Source organism: Fukomys damarensis, unplaced genomic scaffold, assembly GCF_012274545.1.
Source record: "Fukomys damarensis isolate Sample0158 unplaced genomic scaffold, DMR_v1.0_HiC HiC_scaffold_17, whole genome shotgun sequence".
Classification (NCBI taxonomy): domain Eukaryota; kingdom Metazoa; phylum Chordata; class Mammalia; order Rodentia; family Bathyergidae; genus Fukomys; species Fukomys damarensis.
In genome coordinates this window covers 79,400,292-79,419,114 of record NW_022900929.1, presented here as the reverse complement: position 1 = coordinate 79,419,114, position 18,823 = coordinate 79,400,292, and the positions used below count along the sequence as shown (strand labels likewise).

The following is an 18,823-nucleotide window of genomic DNA, read 5'->3' as shown; positions in this document are numbered from 1 at the left end:
AAGCTTTTGCTAAATCAGGCCCAAGGATTTTTCTCAGTGTTTCTCGACCTTCCTTTGGCTAGCTAGCTCACTTTTTGTGTTGTTATGAGATTGAGTCATGCAGTGTTGCTTAGCTACCCATGAACTTCCATCCTCCTGCCCCAGCCTCTGCTAGTTGTATGCACTCTACTTGACTTGCTTTTAGTTTCTGTGTGGTTTGTTTTTCTTCCCAGTTTTGTAATTGTTTCATGAAAGGATTTGAGCTCCAGTGTAGTTTTCTAGCATTCTTCAGCCCATGGTTTCTTCCATTGAATATTTAATTCAGTTATATTGCTAGTGATTACAGAGTCATATTTTTCTAATTTTATCTGTTCTCTATTTATTTATTTATTTATTAGCTGGAAAGCATCTATAAAGAAAGACTTCCCATTATGGAGGGCTGTTAGTTTCTTTGAAAACCAGTGCTACTTCAGGAGTGGCAGGGTGTGGCTCGTCTGTCCCCTGACCCACAGTTTAGAGTAAGGAGTTTGTGCTATAGTCTTCTCCAGTGGCTACCGCTCTTTGGTTTTGTGTTTTGCATATCAGTACAAACTCACTTTTAAAAAGTCTTTTTTGGTTGATAATATACATACAGTGGAGTACTCTGCTTGTGTAATGTAGGGATTTTTATGTTTGCATCATTTTGCATTTATTCTTTTTAATGCTCAAATTGTCCTATCTCAGGCTGGTAAGGGCTTTTTCTAGCTTCTTCTGAGTCCTCTTTTTTTCTGATCATGTGCATTCTTTCAGGCCCAAGCTATCTCAGGCTTATCTTTTGTAAGCATGATGTCACACTTTGGACTGTTCATTTTAACTGGAATGCTCTCCATGCTTTGAGTCATACTGTAGGGTTCACTGCCAATGAGTTGTTGCTTGGAATTTTCTTTTTGTGGTACGAGGGATCAGTATCCACAGACCTTTTCATTTTCTTTTATTTTGGGGCATGGTCTTGCCTTAACAAACCCTTGTGTAGGCTGGGCTTAAATTTGTGATCCTCCTGCCTCAGCCTCTCAGAATGCTGGTATTATAGGCCAGGAGCATTCATTCATTCATTCACTTATTTATTGGTACTGGGAATTGAACTTGGGACTTTGTTCTTGTGAGGCAGGTGGCAGAACCAGTGAGTTTTTATTTTTAAAGAAAATTTCTGTTGTCTTGTGTAGATCTGATTTTCATATATGAAGAATATAATTGTCAACAGAAAAAATTATGCCCACAAATGTGTTTTCATAAGGAAATACATGAAATTTCTATGAAATCTTTCTATACTCTTACCACTACCCTTCCCCTGGTGATTTTTTTAGATGTTATTTTCATATAGAACAAACACAATATTTCATTTTCCTTTTAATTGTCAATTTTCAGTATGCGAAGTTTGTGCTCATTAGGGGCGCTGGGGCTTTATGTAAGGCCAGTTCTTGCTCAGTCTGCCTTCTCCCTTACCTCTGTTCCTTCTTTTCCTTCCTTCCCTTTCTTTATATGCTCTTTCTCTTTGACATTTTTGTCAACTCATTTTTAAATGAGCTTTTTTGTTTTGTTTTGTTTTCTTGGGTACCAGGCATTGAACTTGGGTCCTTGTGCTTGTGAAGCAGGTGCCAGAACCACTGAGCTAAATCCTGGGCCCTTCAGCTCATTTTTAAGTGGCACAGTATTTTATTCTTTGAGCTCTGTTGTACTGACTGATCTCCATTTGTGTGGCCTTTTGTGGATTGTGGTGGAGCCCCGGTAGTCTTTGATAGCCACCTAACTTTTACACAAAATGGTATGAAGGACTGGGGATTTGGCTCAGTGGTTCTGCTGCCTGCCTCAAGTGCAAGGGCCAGAGTTCAGTTCCCAGTACCAAAGACAAAAATTTTTCAGCCAGGCGTGGTGGTGCACACAGGTAATCCCAGTACTCAGGAGGCTGAGGCAGGAGTATCACTGTGAGTTCGAGACCAGCCTGGGCTACATAGTGAGTTCCAGGTCAGTCTCAATTACATAGTGAGACCCTGTCTCAAAAAACAAAAAAACAAAAACTAGCAAACAAAAGGTCTGAAAATCCTCCTAGAATTGGTTCTTCCGAGCATTGGTCTGTTTTCTGTTGCCAGTCACACAGTACCGCTGAGTGAAATTGCAGAGAAAAGAGGTTCACTTTGGCTCATGATTTTAGAACTGAGAGGCTGGCAGTGACAGAAATGAGTCCTGACATCACCCGCCACCACCTGGGAGAGCAAGCTGGTGTGGCCCTGTGGCTCGGGTGCTATCTCCCTCTTGCTGGGAAGTCCTTGCATTTAGCCATGGAGGCGTCACCCTGATGACCTGGTCCAATCCTAGCCACCTCCAAGAGCCGCGCCCCCCACAACAGTGCACTCGGTGTCTGCCTTCCTATCTCACAGTGGGAGTGAAACATCAGCCTGTGCTCTGGAGGAGACAAACCATATTCAGACCGCAGCATTCTTTCTTCCTTCCAACTTTTATACGTATCAGGAGTGCGAGTGCGCGTGCGCGTCCACGTGCGTGCGTGTGTGTGTGTGTGTGTGTGTGTGTGTGTGTGTTGAGACAGGGTCTCACTGTGTAGTTCAGGCTGGCCTTGAACTCACTATGTAGCTTCAAAGGCTGGCTTCTAACTGGCAACAGTCCTCCTGCCTCAGCCTCCCAAGTGTTGGGATTACAGGTATACCTGGCCAGAGGTGTCATTTAGCTTTTAAAAATATTCTTTTAAGCATGGAGAACCAAATTATCCTTTCCCAATAAACAAGCTTAAAAATAAAATGGCCCCTGTTTTTTCTTTCACTGAGGTTTTTGTGTTGAAAATAGAATAAATGGCGTAAAATGATGTCTGAAGGTTCTGATGTAACATGTCAGAAAGCTACATGGATGTTTCCTGGGGTGAAAACTAGTGGGTGAAACATAACATCCCTGATTCTGACAACCCACAGGTTCTTTGCAAATGTAATAGATACTGTTTTTTAACTAACTTGGGATTTAATTTCTTATATACATGAGTATTTGTTGCTTTATTAGAGTAAACAAATATTATTTATTAACCGTCCTTTCCCTTTAAACACTAGGGTATCGCCCACCTCCATTCTCGGAGAAGTTCTTTCTCGTAGTCATCGAGAAGGACAGCAGCAGTTACTCCATCCTGCACATGTGGCGCCTGCACCTGAAGTCTGTGCAGGCGTGCTTAGGTGAGGACCGCGGCGTGGGGCAGAGCCGCTCAGAGTGCATTGGAGCTGACGCTCTAAAGTGAGGTTTGGCCAAGTCCAAGTACGTATCTACCTGACTTCAACTACAAGTCATGCGTTGTTAATGAGACGAGTTAGCCTTGAAAACAAACCAGGCACTGGACATACTGAAAAACCACAAGTTACTTTGTGTTGAGTACCTGTCATGGCTCAGCGTCTAGATTCTGTCCACAGATAGTGTTGGGCTTCTTTGCTGAGTAACGCTGTGGCCATGTGATACAGGGCGCGCCGGCCTCAGCCTCACTGAGGGAAGCAGTGACTGCTGGGAAAAATATGAGCAACTGTTCCATTTGTGCTTTTGCTGTACACACACAGTTTAGTCTTCTAATAAATTAGGAAATCTGTAGCAGGAAGCAGAGACACTGATCATACACCATAGACTGTTTTCATAGTTCTGGGGGTTGAACCCTGGACCCTGTGCATGTTAGACATGCATTCCACCCCTGAGGTACACTCCCAGCCCACATCTTTAAAAACAAACAAACAAACTTAGACTTGATATTGTGAGCAGCAACTGTCAGAATGAAGGACTGCTTGATAGTCATGCCAACCAGAATCTGCTTTTTCACATAGTATTACTCCTTTTAAAATGTATTTTTGTGCCAGGCATGGTGGTTCATGCCTATAATCTCAGCACTCTGGAGGCTGAAGCAAGAGAATTGCCCTGAGTTCAAGGCCAGCCTGAACTATGTAGTGAAACCCTATCTCCAAAACAACAACAAAAATATTTCTGTTTTTAATTGACACTTGGTAATTAGACACTTTTTTATAGATCGCAAGTCCGACTGGGCCATAGACAGGCATTAGAAAAGCCAAGTAACTTGGTTCTTTCGCAGTGGCTGATAGAGCCTAATCATGAGGCACTGGGAGTTCAGGAAGGTCTTTCAGAGTCCTCTGAGCTGCCGTTTGGCCTGTGTTCTCTCCGCAGTGCAACAGGAAGGGGCGTGATGGGGACGGCCTCGGCCCACCAGAGCACACGGTGTGTTCTGACATCCGGCCCGGAGCCGGGGCAGCTCTGACAGAGGTGTGGTGGTCACGGGGGCTGCGTGCGGTAGGGCAGGGACCCTGTGACAGCTCGGACCCCGCTGCTGTCCCTCACCTGTCCATGGCATCAGTAGTGGGCACAGATGTGTGCTGAGAGGACAGAGGAGGCAGCAGGCACTCTCCAGCTGGGACCACAGGCTCAGTGGACCATGTGTGCAACGCCTTTGAGTCAGATCCGGTCTGAGAATGAGAGGGTTGGCCTTAGTTTAGGTGGAGAAGGAGAGGTGTTGAGGACTTTCTGGATCCCTGATATTGAGATGTGTGCTTTATACATGTGAGATAGATATTATCCAGTTTACTAATGGAATGAGGCGAAATATTTCATTTGTTTTAAGTAACTTGTTGTAATTGTTAAATTATAATTTTTATAGGATCAGATTTCAAAATCAAGCCTTGTTTGCTCTGAAGTCTTTGCTTTTTCTCCTTTTCATGTTTTCCTAGCATGGGATACATTTTTGACAGTTGCTTGGCCTATAAGAAGAGAAATGATATAGTTCAACTTTGCTTTGCAGATAAGAAAATAGACAGAGGTGGCAGTATGCCCCGTTTAAGGAAATACATCTAATTAGTGCTAATCCAGGATTAGGACCTCTGTCTTCTGACAGCCGATGCCACTGTACTGTCTTGCTCTGTTTGAGAGTGTTTTCCTGTTCTTACTGAGTAACCTGCTGTTACAAGATAGGTTGACATGTTTGCTGTGCACCAGAAGCTAAAAGGATCAGCCTTCTGCTCTCTCTCTCTCGTGTGCCGGTGCTCCATATCCCTGTCCTGGATGCGTTCATGGCCCACAGGGGAGAGACAAGCACAGTCCGGAGCAGCTCTCACTGTAACCGAAGCACAGATAACTGCAACTCTTTCTGTTCAGAGATTTGCTCTCTGTTCTAGTCCACACTTGACTTGCCTTTCAGAGCCGGTCAGCTAGTATTCCCTTCAGTGTCTGGAGCTCCTGTTGTTATTATCCTTTGTTTCTGAGACAGGGTCTTGCTACATAGCCCAAGCTGGTCTCAGACTTACGGCAGTCCTCTGCTTCAGCCTCCCAAGTGCTGGGATTACAGGTGTGTGCCACGATGCCTGGCTTGGAACTTTTGTTTGTTGAAATTATTACCTTATTTGAGTACTTGATAGTTGTGTTCTTTGCTGCTAGCTAATTATATGACCTTAGAAAAATCTTTTGTGCTCTCCAAGGTTAAATATCTTCATCTGAGGAAGTGCACTGATCAAAGGCTGCCTCATACCTCACACGTTTCAGAAACACCTGGGCCACTCACTAAAGTGCAGATTATGGGATCTGTCCTGAGTCTGCAGAATTGGCTGTCTGGGGTTTCGTCTCTGAGTTTGTGTGTTAAATAAGTTCCTCAAGCCTGTAATATGTTTAATGGTTAAGGGCGTTAGATGTATAATTTCAGGTTTCCTGCTAGCTATTACACCTTGTAGTTCTCCCAGCAGTACCCCTGTGATGATGCTGAGGAGTAATAATCTTTAAAAATTAGTGAAGTAACCAGGCAAAAATCTGAAAGTTGTCGTTTCCCAAGAAATATTTGTAAGACTGTGTGGTGTAGCACTAGAGTTCGAACAGTGGGCCTTGCACGAGTGCTAGGCCAGGGCTCTGCACTGAGCTGTGTCCCCACCCCATGTAAGTTTTGAGGCAGGATCTCACTTTTTTTCCCAGGCTGGCCTTTCAGTTCCCCAGCCTCCACCTCCCAAGGAGCTGGCATCACAGGCATCAGCACTGCACTTGCTATTGTGCTAGATTAGTGATGGGTGCCCAGATTGCAGCCCAAACCCACCTGCTTACCTCAGAGGTTTTTGTTTAGGGAAAAAAACAAAACAAAACAAACTCTTACACAATAACAGCTTTCAGACTGGAGATTTAGCTCAGTGGTTCTGCCTGCCTTGCAAGCACAAGATCCTGAGTTCGATCCCTGGTACCAAAAAAGAAAAAACAAAACAAAACAGAGCTTTCAGTGACACAAATAGCTTTTTATTGGAAGGTAAAAGTTTGCCTCTGGTGTGCTTTTGCAGTTACTGTGATCTTTGTGGCCGTATACGTGCTGATAATTTGTCAGCCCTTGGCTGGGCGACTTGGCTCGTGTGCCAACAGGGGCCTCTGCCTGCCCGCTGTGGCACATTTGCTGCAGATTCGCCACCACTTCTCAAGACCATGTGCAGAGTGATGGTCGTGACAAATTCCCTAATTTACTTTTAAAGCTAAAGCTTCAGAAGGTTATTCATCTGAGAGTCTGCTGTCAGTTCCTGGACAGAAGACTGTGGACTCTTCCCCGGAAACCTCCCCTAGTGTGAGCCCCATGCCGCATTCATCATCAATCGTCAACCTCCAAACTGCGAGTAAACTGATCCTGAGTTCTAGGCTGGTGTACAGCCGGCCTATCGATCTCCCAGATGGAGTTGAAGTCATCAGAGCCACACCTTCGGCAGGTAAGCTATCTTTAAGGTAGAGCACTTTTAGCTAAGGGCGGTAAAATCGTGAACTCTAGAGTGGTAAAAGAGAAAACCAGGTATTGCATTGACATGGAAATACTTATTTTCTAGTAGTGAGTCATTAGTTTAGAAATGTTTTTGTTAGAAATAAATTTTTGTGATATCAGTTTGACAGAAAAATGTAAATATTTTCACACGAAGTGTCTTGTCTGCACTTGGGAGTGCTGTGGTAGTAACATTTCAGAGAACATACATGTTCCGGTGTAAATCACTGAAGCATTTTTTTAAGACTTTCCATCCCATCGTGTCTCACTTTCATTCATGTCTCGCTTCTACTACGGATATTTGAACAAGTGTTGGCAAATACTTTTGGGGAAAGTTGAGGATAAAGATTATAATTTAACAGGTAGAGTGATACTGACTTGCACATCGTGGCTAAGAGGATTTGGATGGTAGGACAGAGTGCTGTACTTGAAGTGATCTGCCACCTGTGCAGGTCTCACCTAGGGTCGGGTTCCTAATGATTTTAGGGAACCAAAGCTGGAGGTGCAGTGCTGTTCGGGTTACTGGCAGGTGATACTGAGCTTGGGTTCTCTTACTCGTTCCTCAGACAAGAGTGCTTTCACTGTAGAAAGATAACCCCAAGAAGAGTTCATTTTGTGGCAGGTACAGACCTAGGCAAGATTTTTATCTCCTCGTATTTGGAAGGTTTAGGATACACTCACATGAATTTATTGCAGCGCATGATAAATCATTTTGTTGGGGCTTTATAAAGTGTTTTCAAATGTCTTGTCAGCAGTAACATTCCAGGGAGGTACAAGCTGTTCCTGTTACTTGGATGGAACAGGCTCAGATGTTGAAATGGTTTTCCCACTCTTTTGAAGGTATTGATGGACTAGAACTTGAATCCAGATCTTCTGACCCCAAGTCTTAATCATTATGACCCTGTACCCAATAGCTGAAAATAAATGGATGGGCATTTTAGTCTTTGGCAGTCAGGGAAAAATAGGATTCTGCTTCAGTGTTATGAGAGGATTAGTTAAACAATAAAAATATATCGATCTGCTCAGCTCTCTGAAAAAATTGATGGTGGGGTAACTGGGGTCTGGGTTAGTGAGGGTGAGGTTGGGGCAGTTCAAGGGCAAACTGCAGTGACCGCACACATCTGTGGTAAAAATGATAGGCTCTGCGGGTGTGGGCCAGGGAGACGCGTGGGAAAGGCACATGGAGATGCCAGCTTGTGGTACGCTTACTGATTAAGGATTGAGTTGCTGCTTTGCTCTTGAGTTTTATTTTATTTATTTTTTGTTGCCAGGGATCAAACCAGGGCCTTGTGCAGTGCTGCAGTCCTGAGCTACATCCCCAGCCCTTGAGTGTCCCAGTTAAATATAATTACCCAACAGCTAGTGAAGTGATGTTCTCGCATGCTGTCATTTTGCTGCAGGGCTGTTGACCTCTGTAGAAATCTTGACCAGTATATATGTAGGGCATGACCCAGGCAGGGGAGAGTGACTGCAGAGTTATCCACAGCTCACAGTGGCTTTTAATCTACATAGTCTAGAATTTGATCTTGGGCATGTGACTTTGTAGTTCTGGCATTATGACTGCCTGCTTTTTCTTTTCTAAGGTCATCTCAGCTCCTCTTCCATTTATCCGGTGTGCCTTGCGCCTTATTTAGTGGTTACAACTTGCTCGGACAATAAAGTACGTTTCTGGAAGTGCTGTGTGGAACCCAGCCTGCCGGGTACTGCAGGTGACGAGAAAGAAACCTATCTCTGGAGGAGATGGCCCCTGATGAACGACGAGGGAGAAGCCAACAGCAGCACAGTGAGCATCGTGGGAAGGCCTGTTGCTGTCAGCTGCTCGTACACAGGCCGCCTGGCCGTGGCTTACAAGCAGCCCGTCCACCACAACGGCTTTGTTTCTAAGGAGTTCTCCATGCATGTTTGCATATTCGAATGTGAATCTACAGGAGGGTCCGACTGGGTTTTAGAGCAAACAATTCATCTTGATGATTTGGTTAAGGTCGGGAGTGTACTTGACTCAAGGATCAGCGTGGATAGTAATCTTTTTGTATATAGCAAATCAGATTCACTTTTAAGCAAGGATGATAGGTACCTTATTCCAAATATCAAGCATTTGGTGCATTTGGACTGGGTGTCCAAAGAAGATGGCTCCCACATTCTCACGGTGGGAGTTGGTGCTAACATCTTCATGTACGGCAGGCTCTCAGGAATTGTGACTGAGCAGACCAACAGCAAGGACGGGGTCGCTGTCATCACTTTGCCACTTGGTGGTAGCATCAAGCAAGGAGTTAGGTCGCGATGGGTCCTTCTCCGGTCCATAGACTTGGTGTCCTCGGTGGATGGTACCCCTTCCCTGCCCGTCTCTCTCTCTTGGGTGAGGGATGGGATACTGGTGGTGGGCATGGACTGTGAGATGCATGTGTATGCCCAGTGGAAGCATGCCGTCAAGTATGGAGACTCCGAGGCCGGTAGTCCTGGTGTGGAGGAGACAGTCACACAGGACCACTCTTCCTTTAAATCGAGTGCGCTGGCAAGAAAAAGTCTAGTTGAAGGAACAGCCGTCACTGATGATGTCTTCTGTTCGCCAGCAGTAGTTCAGGATGGTGGCCTGTTTGAGGCTGCACATGTACTGTCCCCTACTCTTCCGCAGTATCATCCAACTCAGCTGTTAGAGTTGATGGATTTAGGGAAGGTTCGTAGGGCTAAGGCCATTCTGTCTCACTTAGTGAAGTGTATCGCGGGCGAAGTTGCAATAGTTAGAGACCCTGACACAGGAGAAGGAAGTAAGCGCCATCTTTCTCGAACTATCAGTGTAAGCGGCAGCACGGCGAAGGATACCGTCACCATAGGCAAAGACGGCACTCGAGATTACACTGAGATCGATTCCATTCCCCCGCTGCCGCTGCATGCCTTGCTTGCTGCAGATCAGGATGCATCCTACAGGATTGCAGAAGAAAGTGCCAGCGTGCCACAGGGGTGTGAAGATCACCCTGAGAGTCAAGCAGAGGATCAGTATTCAGAGCTGTTCCAGATCCAGGATATAACGACGGACGATATTGACTTAGAGCCAGAAAAGAGAGAAAACAAATCGAAAGTCATAAACCTTTCCCAGTACGGACCGGCCTACTTCGGCCAGGAACACGCCCGGGTGCTGTCCTCCCATCTCATGCACTCCAGTCTGCCAGGCCTCACGCGGCTGGAACAGATGTTCCTTGTGGCCTTGGCTGACACCGTGGCTACCACCAGCACTGAGCTCAATGAAAATAGAGATAAGCATTGCTCAGGTAAGCAGCCTTACTGTAGATGTGTAAGAACACAGAGAAGTGTTGGGATTCTCAGTGCAGTTACGCGTGCTGAACTGTGGTCTTTGTCTCACCGCAGGGGAAAGGCCTCCCCTGACAGGTCCTAAGATAGTGAAGGCAGGCGCTCACTTGCACGTGTGACATCATGGACTTGTGATATCTGTGTGCATTTTCACATACGGATATATAGTCTCTCTCTCCAAACAGATTGAATCCTGCTTTTTCTTTGAATGATATTAGTGGCTCATTTGTAAATTTTTCTGTGGAATCATGAAGGACCTCAGGCTCAATTATCTTCCCAGTTCTAGGCGTAAGTAGTATTTTATAGTTAAAAGGTCTCTTGAGACAAAGGTTTTCAGACTTTTAACGAAATATATGTTTTACCTGATTCATTCTATAACTAGAAAATGTTTGGCTGCCCCTGAAACTACACTCATTCTCTTCCATGCAGACCATTGAAGGTAATGGTGTTGATTGTAAGCAGTGGCATTGGTAAAGGAAACCAAAACTGATTGCTCATTCAGTACTGTGCAGGAGTGAAGAATTACTGCACGCCAGGCACATTTTGTACTTTATTCCATTTAATTATCATACTTTTTTTAGTAGATACGTAGCTATTACGTTTGATACGTGATGACACTGATCCTTAGGAAATTGATTCATCTGATAGCACATAGGCATTGAACAGAAGAATCGGGGTTCATATGTGGAAATACTGTTTCTTCTAAGCTTGTATTCTTTTTAACAATTTCATAAGATTTCCAGATTTGGGTAAAAAAGACTGTTCCTTAGAGCCAGTTAGAAAATACCACTTTATATAGGTTTATACCTTTGCAGTATATCCTGGTGTCCCTTCTGTGAATTAAAATTATAAGAGACCTAGAGTTTTGTCCATGACCTGTTTTCTAACTATGTTAAGAAGGAAGAAACAGCCACTCACCAGAAGGCTGTATACAGTAGACCAAGATTCTCCCCAGAATAATCATAAGCTCTTGAATACTTACTGTGTATTAGAGTTTTTACTCTGGGATATTAAGAAAGTAGGCATGCCATCAGCCGTGAAAAGCAGTTTAAACTGTCCCTGGGCAGCAGCGTGGGAAGATCGAACCTGGTCACAGTGGACATCCAGTGGTGGGGGAGGCAGGAACATTTCACAGTGGGAACCAAAGCTCAGATAAATGAGTTGCACACCTCCAGGAAAGGGTTCCTTTTGCTCAGGAGAGGAGGGGCAGGCGCTCCTGACCCAGGCTGTACCTCTCACAGTCCATGGGAAGATGCCACCAGTTCTGTTCCACCCAGATCCACCATTTCTCATCTGCCTGCAGCTCTGTGCCCCTGCCTGGTTATAACACAGCCTCCTGACGGCTTCCTTTATGTCAGCTCAACTGTCCTCTGTGTAGGAACCAGTGATGCACTTGCTGTGCGCACTCAGTGGCTTCCCCTGGCACGTGGGAGTGAGAATCAGGACCCGGCATGGTCCTCAGGCCCCCAGACTGATGCTCATTTCCGCTCCCTGCGCTGCCTCCTTGCTGTCCCACAGACATGAGCACACACCTTTCCGTTTTCAGGCTTTTTGCAGGTCCTCTTTCCTCTGATAGAATGCACTGTTCCTAATCTCCAGAAATCTCAGATTTCTGCTAAAATTTTTTCTACCTGGAAAGTTCTCCCCTGGCAGCACTGTAGAAGAGAGAACCCTCTCCCTGTGGCATCCCGTCTCTCAAGTCTGCCTTTTCCTGCTCCATGGCATTAATTTCCATGTGTGATTTCCTCCTGAAATGTAAACTCCATGAGAATATAACTGTTCACTGCTGAAGCCCTGGTGCCCAAACTGTGCCTCATGTGCAGTGGGTGAGACGTTTGTTGAGTGACAGTGGGTGAGTAGAGTAGGTCATGGGAAGCAGCTGGAGCTGGAATTTGGGTATTTGAGATTTTTGTTTTATTCTGGGAAATACTGCTTATTCCACACTTTGAGTACTTCCCTGTGTCGGTTCCTGGGCTCGTGCTTATCAGTACTTTTGCATTGCTCTTTTCCAGAAGTGGCTGTAGTTTGGGTTAAACACGTCCTTCTTTCATACCTTTGTTCAGCTTCTGACTAAGTGGAATCACATTTGTATAAGGAGATTTGTGGAATCAAGGTTTAGATTTAACTTAATTGTGGAACAGTTACAGGTAGTACTGTTTTTTCAGTCGGGCCAAAGGGCCTAAAAAATGTAAACATTTAACTGTGTAACAAGTGATGTCACTTCATTTATGTTAACCTGTCCTTAAATCTCATCAAAATGCATGGAGGAAATTTTAAAAACTTATACCTGCCTTACTACGGTTAATGTGTATTTTATTGGATTTCAGGATTCCTCTCATTTATTATGAGTAAATATAAATGCTCTTATTTGTACTAATAGGTAATTGGATTTCCCCTTATAGTTTTTCACTGAGAAGTTAAGTATTCACGTTTTGTGTAAAGCTGTGTTCCTCGACAGTTTTAGTCTGCGTGATTTATTACAGAGTTTAGTGTTGATTTGGAAACATGTTCCGAGCCGTTTGCCGCCCCAGCCTTTGTTCCTCAGCTGTGTTCCCTCCCCAATCGCAGGCCGAGACACCCTGGACGAGTGTGGCCTGCGGTACCTGCTGGCCATGCGCTTGCACACCTGCCTCCTCACGTCGCTGCCACCTCTCTACCGTGTCCAGCTGCTTCATCAAGGTACCCTGGCCGGGCTGCGGTGTGTGTGGCAGCGGGTCTGTGTGCTTGTGCACTCACAGCGGTGCCTGCCTGGACCTTCCTGCCTGAAGTGTCCAGTGGCTGTTTTCCTGCACGCACCATCCTGTGCCCTCTGCTCGGAGAGTGCGGTTTCAGAGACTGTGCTCTGAAGTTTCAGTAGCTTAGCCAGTAAGTGTGTACTGACCAAAGGTGGCAAGGTTGGTAGCTTGTCCTTATATGGCACTTACCTTGTACCTCTGAGTGATCTTTGAAAACATGATTTTAGACAGCTGCCTAATAGTCTGTAGTTTGAACTACATTTCATCTGCCTTACTTTTGAAGTATTCAGCTCATGTGGTTTTGTTTTTTTGTTTGTTTGTTTGTTTTTGTACCGGAGATTGAACTCAGGACCTTGCACTTGCCACACAGGCAGCGGAACCACCGGGCTAAATCCCCGGCCCTCACGTTGGCTTTTAAAATTTGAGTTGGTATTGTAATGAGTCACCTTACCTCCTTGCATGTAGTTATGTGTGTCCAACTCCAGTGGTTTCTTCATGTTTGTTTCCTGGAGGTGAAGGACTGAGTCAAAGGGTGGGAAAATTCCAAACCTGGTAAGTATTGGCATGATGTCCTCCGAAAGGCCGTGCTCTTCCACGCCCAGAAGAGTGGTGTTGGATGCCAAAACTTAGCCCAGTAGCAACACTCAGCCTCATGATTGTCATCAGTCTCTGCCCCTGGGAGATTCTTGGAAAGGTTTGAAATGGTAGGCGTTGGCGATGGCTTAGCTCTTGGCAATTGTGTACCTTGTTCAGGGAGAGCTGATCGCCTCTAATTCCCCATGCTTTCTCGAATTCTATTTTCCCTTTGACCGTAGTTAAAACATCGCAGATGAGAAGTGACTGGTATTGTAGGTTACAGTCCAGGGCCCAATTTTCAGAGAAAAGTTGAATAGCCAGCGTAGATAAGAAACATCAAAGGAATGGCCATAGTTGGACTTACTTTGTAGTTTAGCCTGGCCCTGAACTCACTGTGTAGCCCAGGCTGGCCTCAAACTCGCAGGAAACCTCCTGCCTCAGCCTCCTCAGTGCTAGGATCACAGGTGTGCACCACTACATTCATCTCTCCCCAGGTTTTTATCTTTTGTAATAACTTTTCACATCTGTTCACTACTCATTTTTAAAACACTTTAAAATTCTTTTTAAATTATTACACATTTGTAATACATAATCATTACATTACTTGTGTGGTGTTGGTGCGTATACATAACTCATCTTAATTCCCTCTCCTCCCTCTCCTCCCTCTCCTCCCTCCTCCCTCCTACTCCCTCTTTCTCCTGTGCTGGCTCAAGCTGGTGGGCATGCACTCTCCCCCAGGGACACCGGCCCTGGCCCTGCCAGCCCTCTCAGCGTCCACCATTGTGCTCGGTGTATCGCTCCCCACCTGTTTCCAAAGTCACCGAGCCCGTGTTGTCACCTCTTAATTCAGATGCCGTGTGCACCAGCATTAGGCAGCTGTAGTTAACCAAGCATGAGGACAGAGGGCTGCTACTCAGGACCGTGACCTACTGGGTGGAGTTCTGTGCTGCATGTGATCCTCTGTTCCCTGGCCAGGAGAAGGAGACAGCAAGCTCCAGTGTGCAGGACGTGGTCCGCAGCCAGCAGAGCGGAAGCAGCATGCAGGGCATGGGCCCAAACCTGTGGATAGCTTGATGGCTACATAGCATTTTTTTCCAAGGATTAAGCATTGGTATCTCTGTTTTTCTGTGGACAAAAAAAAGCAGCTGTGTTCAGGAAAATGATAAGAGATGGGTGCACATTTCTTGCCACTGATCACGCGTTCAGAAGCTTGTAACGTGACGTCCTGAATGATGCCGATAGACTTTGCTTCTTCCACTGGACAGCGCTTTTCAGAATGAATGGTTGTGCAATGAAAAGATGCCCTCTTCTGTCTGAGGCAGCGCAGAAGGTCACTTCCTTTTCCCGTGCAGGTGTGTCTACGTGCCATTTCGCCTGGGCCTTTCACTCTGAGGCTGAGGAGGAGCTGATCAACATGATCCCTTCGATTCAGAGAGGGGACCCGCAGTGGTCGGAGCTGAGAGCCATGGGGATAGGATGGTGGGTGAGAAACATCAGCACGCTCCGGAGGTGTATCGAGAAGGTAGTGTGCTGCTGTGGGCTGTGAAATTCAGAAATAGTCTTCAGAGAAAAAGCTGTCTCACAGAAAACCTGTCATGGGCAGTTAGTCTGTACTTCTAAAGATCTTGAGAACTGTTTAAATACAATTTAATGGCGATTCCAAAAACTTGACCTTTATAAAGTGTGATTTAATCCTACAAGTGATTTATTTGTTATAGTTAAGTCAAAGAGATATGTATATATTTTGGCTCTGAAATCACTCTATAAATCTAGCTGAGTGGAATAAATATTTCTCCAAAAATGATCAAACAGTGAAGCACTCAATGATGGAGGATGGTGATGGAGAAAGTTGGACTTGGTGGGGCACACCTGTAATCGCAGCACTCGGGAGGCTGAGGCAGGAGGCTCGCTGTGAGTTTGAGGCCAGCCTGGGCAACACAGTGAGTTCCAGGTCAGCCTGGGCTACATAGTGAGACCCTGTCCCCACTGTCCCCTACCCACTGATGGAAGGAATAGAGAATAATTAAGGGAAGGGACAGGAGAGAACATGGAGAGTGAATGTTTTTGTGCTGTGATTTTAGTTGTCTTTCCTCCTTTCTCCATACCCCATTAGCTTCCTGCTTTGCTGTCAGTCAGTGACAGCTGAGAACCGCACACAGGTCTCCCCAGTACCTCCCAGTTTAGTGATCAGAGGAGAAGGCAGCGTCCTAGCGACCCAGTGCATGGCCTGTGCTCCGGCCTGCGAAGCAGTGCAGTCACACACAAGTCAGTGCTTTTCACCTTGTAGAAGTGACTTATTCTGTATCAATTCAGCAGCTTTGTCTGTACGGTTCAGAGGGGTTACTAGTAACCGCACATGAAATCATTAAAGATGGCTTTGTAAGCCAGGAACTCGGGTGTAGCTTGGGGGCAGAGTGTTGCTTAGCTTGAGTGAGGCCCTGGCTTCCACACATCCCCTAAGGAGATGCTTGTCAGCCCTTCAGAATAAAGGACCTTGGACCTTTTGTACTTTACATGCCAGAAAGAGTGTGTTTTTAGAATTGTCAAAATTTGATCTAAAAGTTTAAAAAAATATGTTTACTACTAGAGCATTTGTTTTTAAAATGAATTTCTTTGCTTAGTGTATATAATTGTTTATCACAAGTGTCTCTCGTGGTATTAGTTGAGAGACCCTTCATTTACGAAATCAGATTTACCGTAGATGCTAACATTTTAACTTTCATAAAACAATAAAGAACTGCAGTATGTCAATTTTCAAGAAGCAATTGCATCCTTTGCACACTGGATTGCTGTTGTTTGCCACGTCGGTTTTATCACCACCTGAATTCTGATCCTTTCCCACTCCTTGCTGTGGGCCCTGCAGCTGTGCGTTTTTCTGGACACTGCAGCCCGGTCTGTAGTGCGGGTGGTGACGTCCCTCTGGGTGCTGGCTGATGGCTCTGCTGGGCAGGAAGGGCTGTTTGCTGGGTGGTGAGCAGCCTGCTGCCCGTGAGGGTGTTAGTTACTCCCAGGCAGGCGCTGTCTCCAGGTGTGTGGGTCAGAAAGTACTGGTGACTGGAGTGGAGCCAGGTTCTCCCGTCCCCACAGTTTCTGTCAGCCACAGAAGTAGCAGGAAAGCATTAATTGCTGACTGATTGTAATTGTTTTGTTAAATGGTTGGAATAATATTTTATTTACTGTTTAGGTCGCCAAAGCTTCTTTTCAAAGGAATAATGATGCTTTGGATGCTGCGTTGTTCTACCTCTCCATGAAGAAGAAAGCAGTAGTGTGGGGTCTGTTTAGGTAAGTTGTGATCTCATGGAGTGAAATAATGCTGCGGGTCAGAAAACGAATGCTTTGAAAATAATCAGGTCGGATCAACTAGCTTTGTTATGGCTTGGTTCCTTTATCTGCAACAAATAGGAAAAATATATAGGGGCAGAATGTTGTAAAACATGTTGATAAAAGCACATTGGGAAGTAAAAAATGGGGGGGGGGTATACACAGCACTGTGGGCCCCCGTACTGGAGGTGAAGAGGCACTGGCAGAGATGCCTGTGCTGGCAATTCTGCTCCTGTTTTAGGTGAATGCGTTTTTACTTTTTTTTCTCACACTCTGTCGATGATGGAAGTGCTGTTTTTGCCATTTGATCTGACCACAGACGATTGTGCTCTGCTTCCCAGGTCACAACATGATGAAAAAATGACAGCGTTTTTCAGTCACAACTTCACTGAAGATCGGTGGCGCAAAGCTGCTTTGAAGAACGCTTTCTCTTTACTTGGAAAGCAACGCTTTGAACAATCTGCTGCTTTTTTCTTGTTAGCTGGTTCATTGAAAGATGCCATAGAGGTATACATAAAACTTGTTACAAAATGTGGGTAAGAGGTTGAAAGCCTGAATGGTCTTCGGGGCATTGCAGTTTTTTTGTCGTGTTTGTAAGGATAGAGAATAACTACAGAGGTTGCTCGATGTATAGTGGTATTGTGATAAAATTATATATAAATTGCATATAAGACAAATTGCATTTCAAGATAATGGGTAAAATTTATGAAAACATGGTTTATGGACATCTTCTTAGCTGTCTTGTGATTCTGAACCATTTAAAGTACATAGGCCATAACCACCTTATTCTGTGGAGAAAGGCAGATATTTTCTTTTTTTATAAATGAAATTCAAAGATAAGGAACCAAAATTGCAGTCTGCACTATTCTGTTATATAGTTGTAGATACTGGAAATCAAAAGTAAAGAGGTAAAGCTTTGCAATTTTTAGTAAATAATCCTGGCAGGTGATTATGAGAGTGAGTGATAGTGTTTTTATTTAGTTATGACTTATCTTCCTTTTAGGTTGATTAGTATCATTAGGAACGGTCCAAATAACATGTAGGAAAAACCGAATTGGAAATACTACATGACAGAATAGAAAATACCTAACGAAGTACAAATAACTGTAAATTAAAAATTAGATTGTCATACTTATCTCAGGCATCTGACTTTTTTTTTTTTTTTTATACTGGGGATCGAACTCAACACCTTGAGCTTGCGAGGCAGGTGGTGGTACCACTGAACTAAATCCCAGCCCAGGCATCTGGTTTTTAAAAGTAGAAATGCTTGAAATACTGACATGGGAAATTTAGCTTAGAAGCTACTCAGGTGACAAAGGGATCTCTTCCCTCCAGTCTCAGGCATGCCTGCCCCACTGTGCTCCACACTTGGCCCTGACCCGGCCCTGCGGACAGGGGCGCAGCGTGTGATGACCTCCATTCACAAGTTCAGCAGTTTTATTTGAATACAGCTTCCTGCAGAGTAAGAATAGAATACTGTATGCAGCCCTGATGTATGAGTTACCTGCCATGTAAATAGGTGGTTCTTTTAAAATAGTATAATTGTTTACGTGGAAACGTATTTGGAAATTAAGAGGAACCGTTACATAAGTTCAAATGTTATAAGTAGTATTTAATTTGAACTAACTTAAATTGACCTACGTCTAAGGTGAGATTGATACACTGCTTTATGCTTGTTTTACAAACAGCCTCTCTGGCTGGATGTTACTGTGTCCTGGTCTTACTCTTTATTCTCCTATGGAAGAGCAGTGTGACTACCTTTCACGTCCTGACACGAGCGTACGAGCAGAAGACGGGCTCAGTGTATCAGTGAGCTGGTTCACAGCTGCAGTGAAGTGACTGTCCCATGTAGTTCCTGTATTTATTTATTTTTAAAATTGAGTTTATTGGTGCATTTTAGGTCTACAGTGCAGTTGCATTCATCATTGGTGAAAGGGGTCTCGAGCCCCCTTTGGGTGCCCCTTACCCAATTATGCCACGCACGCACCGAGAGGTCCGGTAGCAGATCTTTATTGTAGGGAGGCGAGTGGGAGGCAGGAAGGCAGAGAGCGAGAGAGAGAGAGAGAGAGAGAGAGAGAGAGGAGGAAGAAGAAGCAGAAGGAGAGAGAGAACA

General features: G+C 44.9%; 1 protein-coding gene across 1 annotated transcript in view; it reads left to right on the top strand.

Annotated features, from left to right (window-relative positions):
• Nucleotides 1-18,823, top strand: part of Dmxl2 (Dmx like 2) — a 119,318-nt gene that overhangs the window by 76,019 nt on the left and 24,476 nt on the right. Inside the window, exons 17-24 of the mRNA XM_033765327.1 lie at nucleotides 3,069-3,188; nucleotides 6,498-6,725; nucleotides 8,356-10,038; nucleotides 12,647-12,757; nucleotides 14,742-14,911; nucleotides 16,574-16,671; nucleotides 17,052-17,246; nucleotides 18,399-18,519. Of these exons, the coding sequence (XP_033621218.1) occupies nucleotides 3,069-3,188; nucleotides 6,498-6,725; nucleotides 8,356-10,038; nucleotides 12,647-12,757; nucleotides 14,742-14,911; nucleotides 16,574-16,671; nucleotides 17,052-17,246; nucleotides 18,399-18,519 (2,726 nt within the window). The remainder of the gene's footprint in view (nucleotides 1-3,068; nucleotides 3,189-6,497; nucleotides 6,726-8,355; nucleotides 10,039-12,646; nucleotides 12,758-14,741; nucleotides 14,912-16,573; nucleotides 16,672-17,051; nucleotides 17,247-18,398; nucleotides 18,520-18,823) is intronic.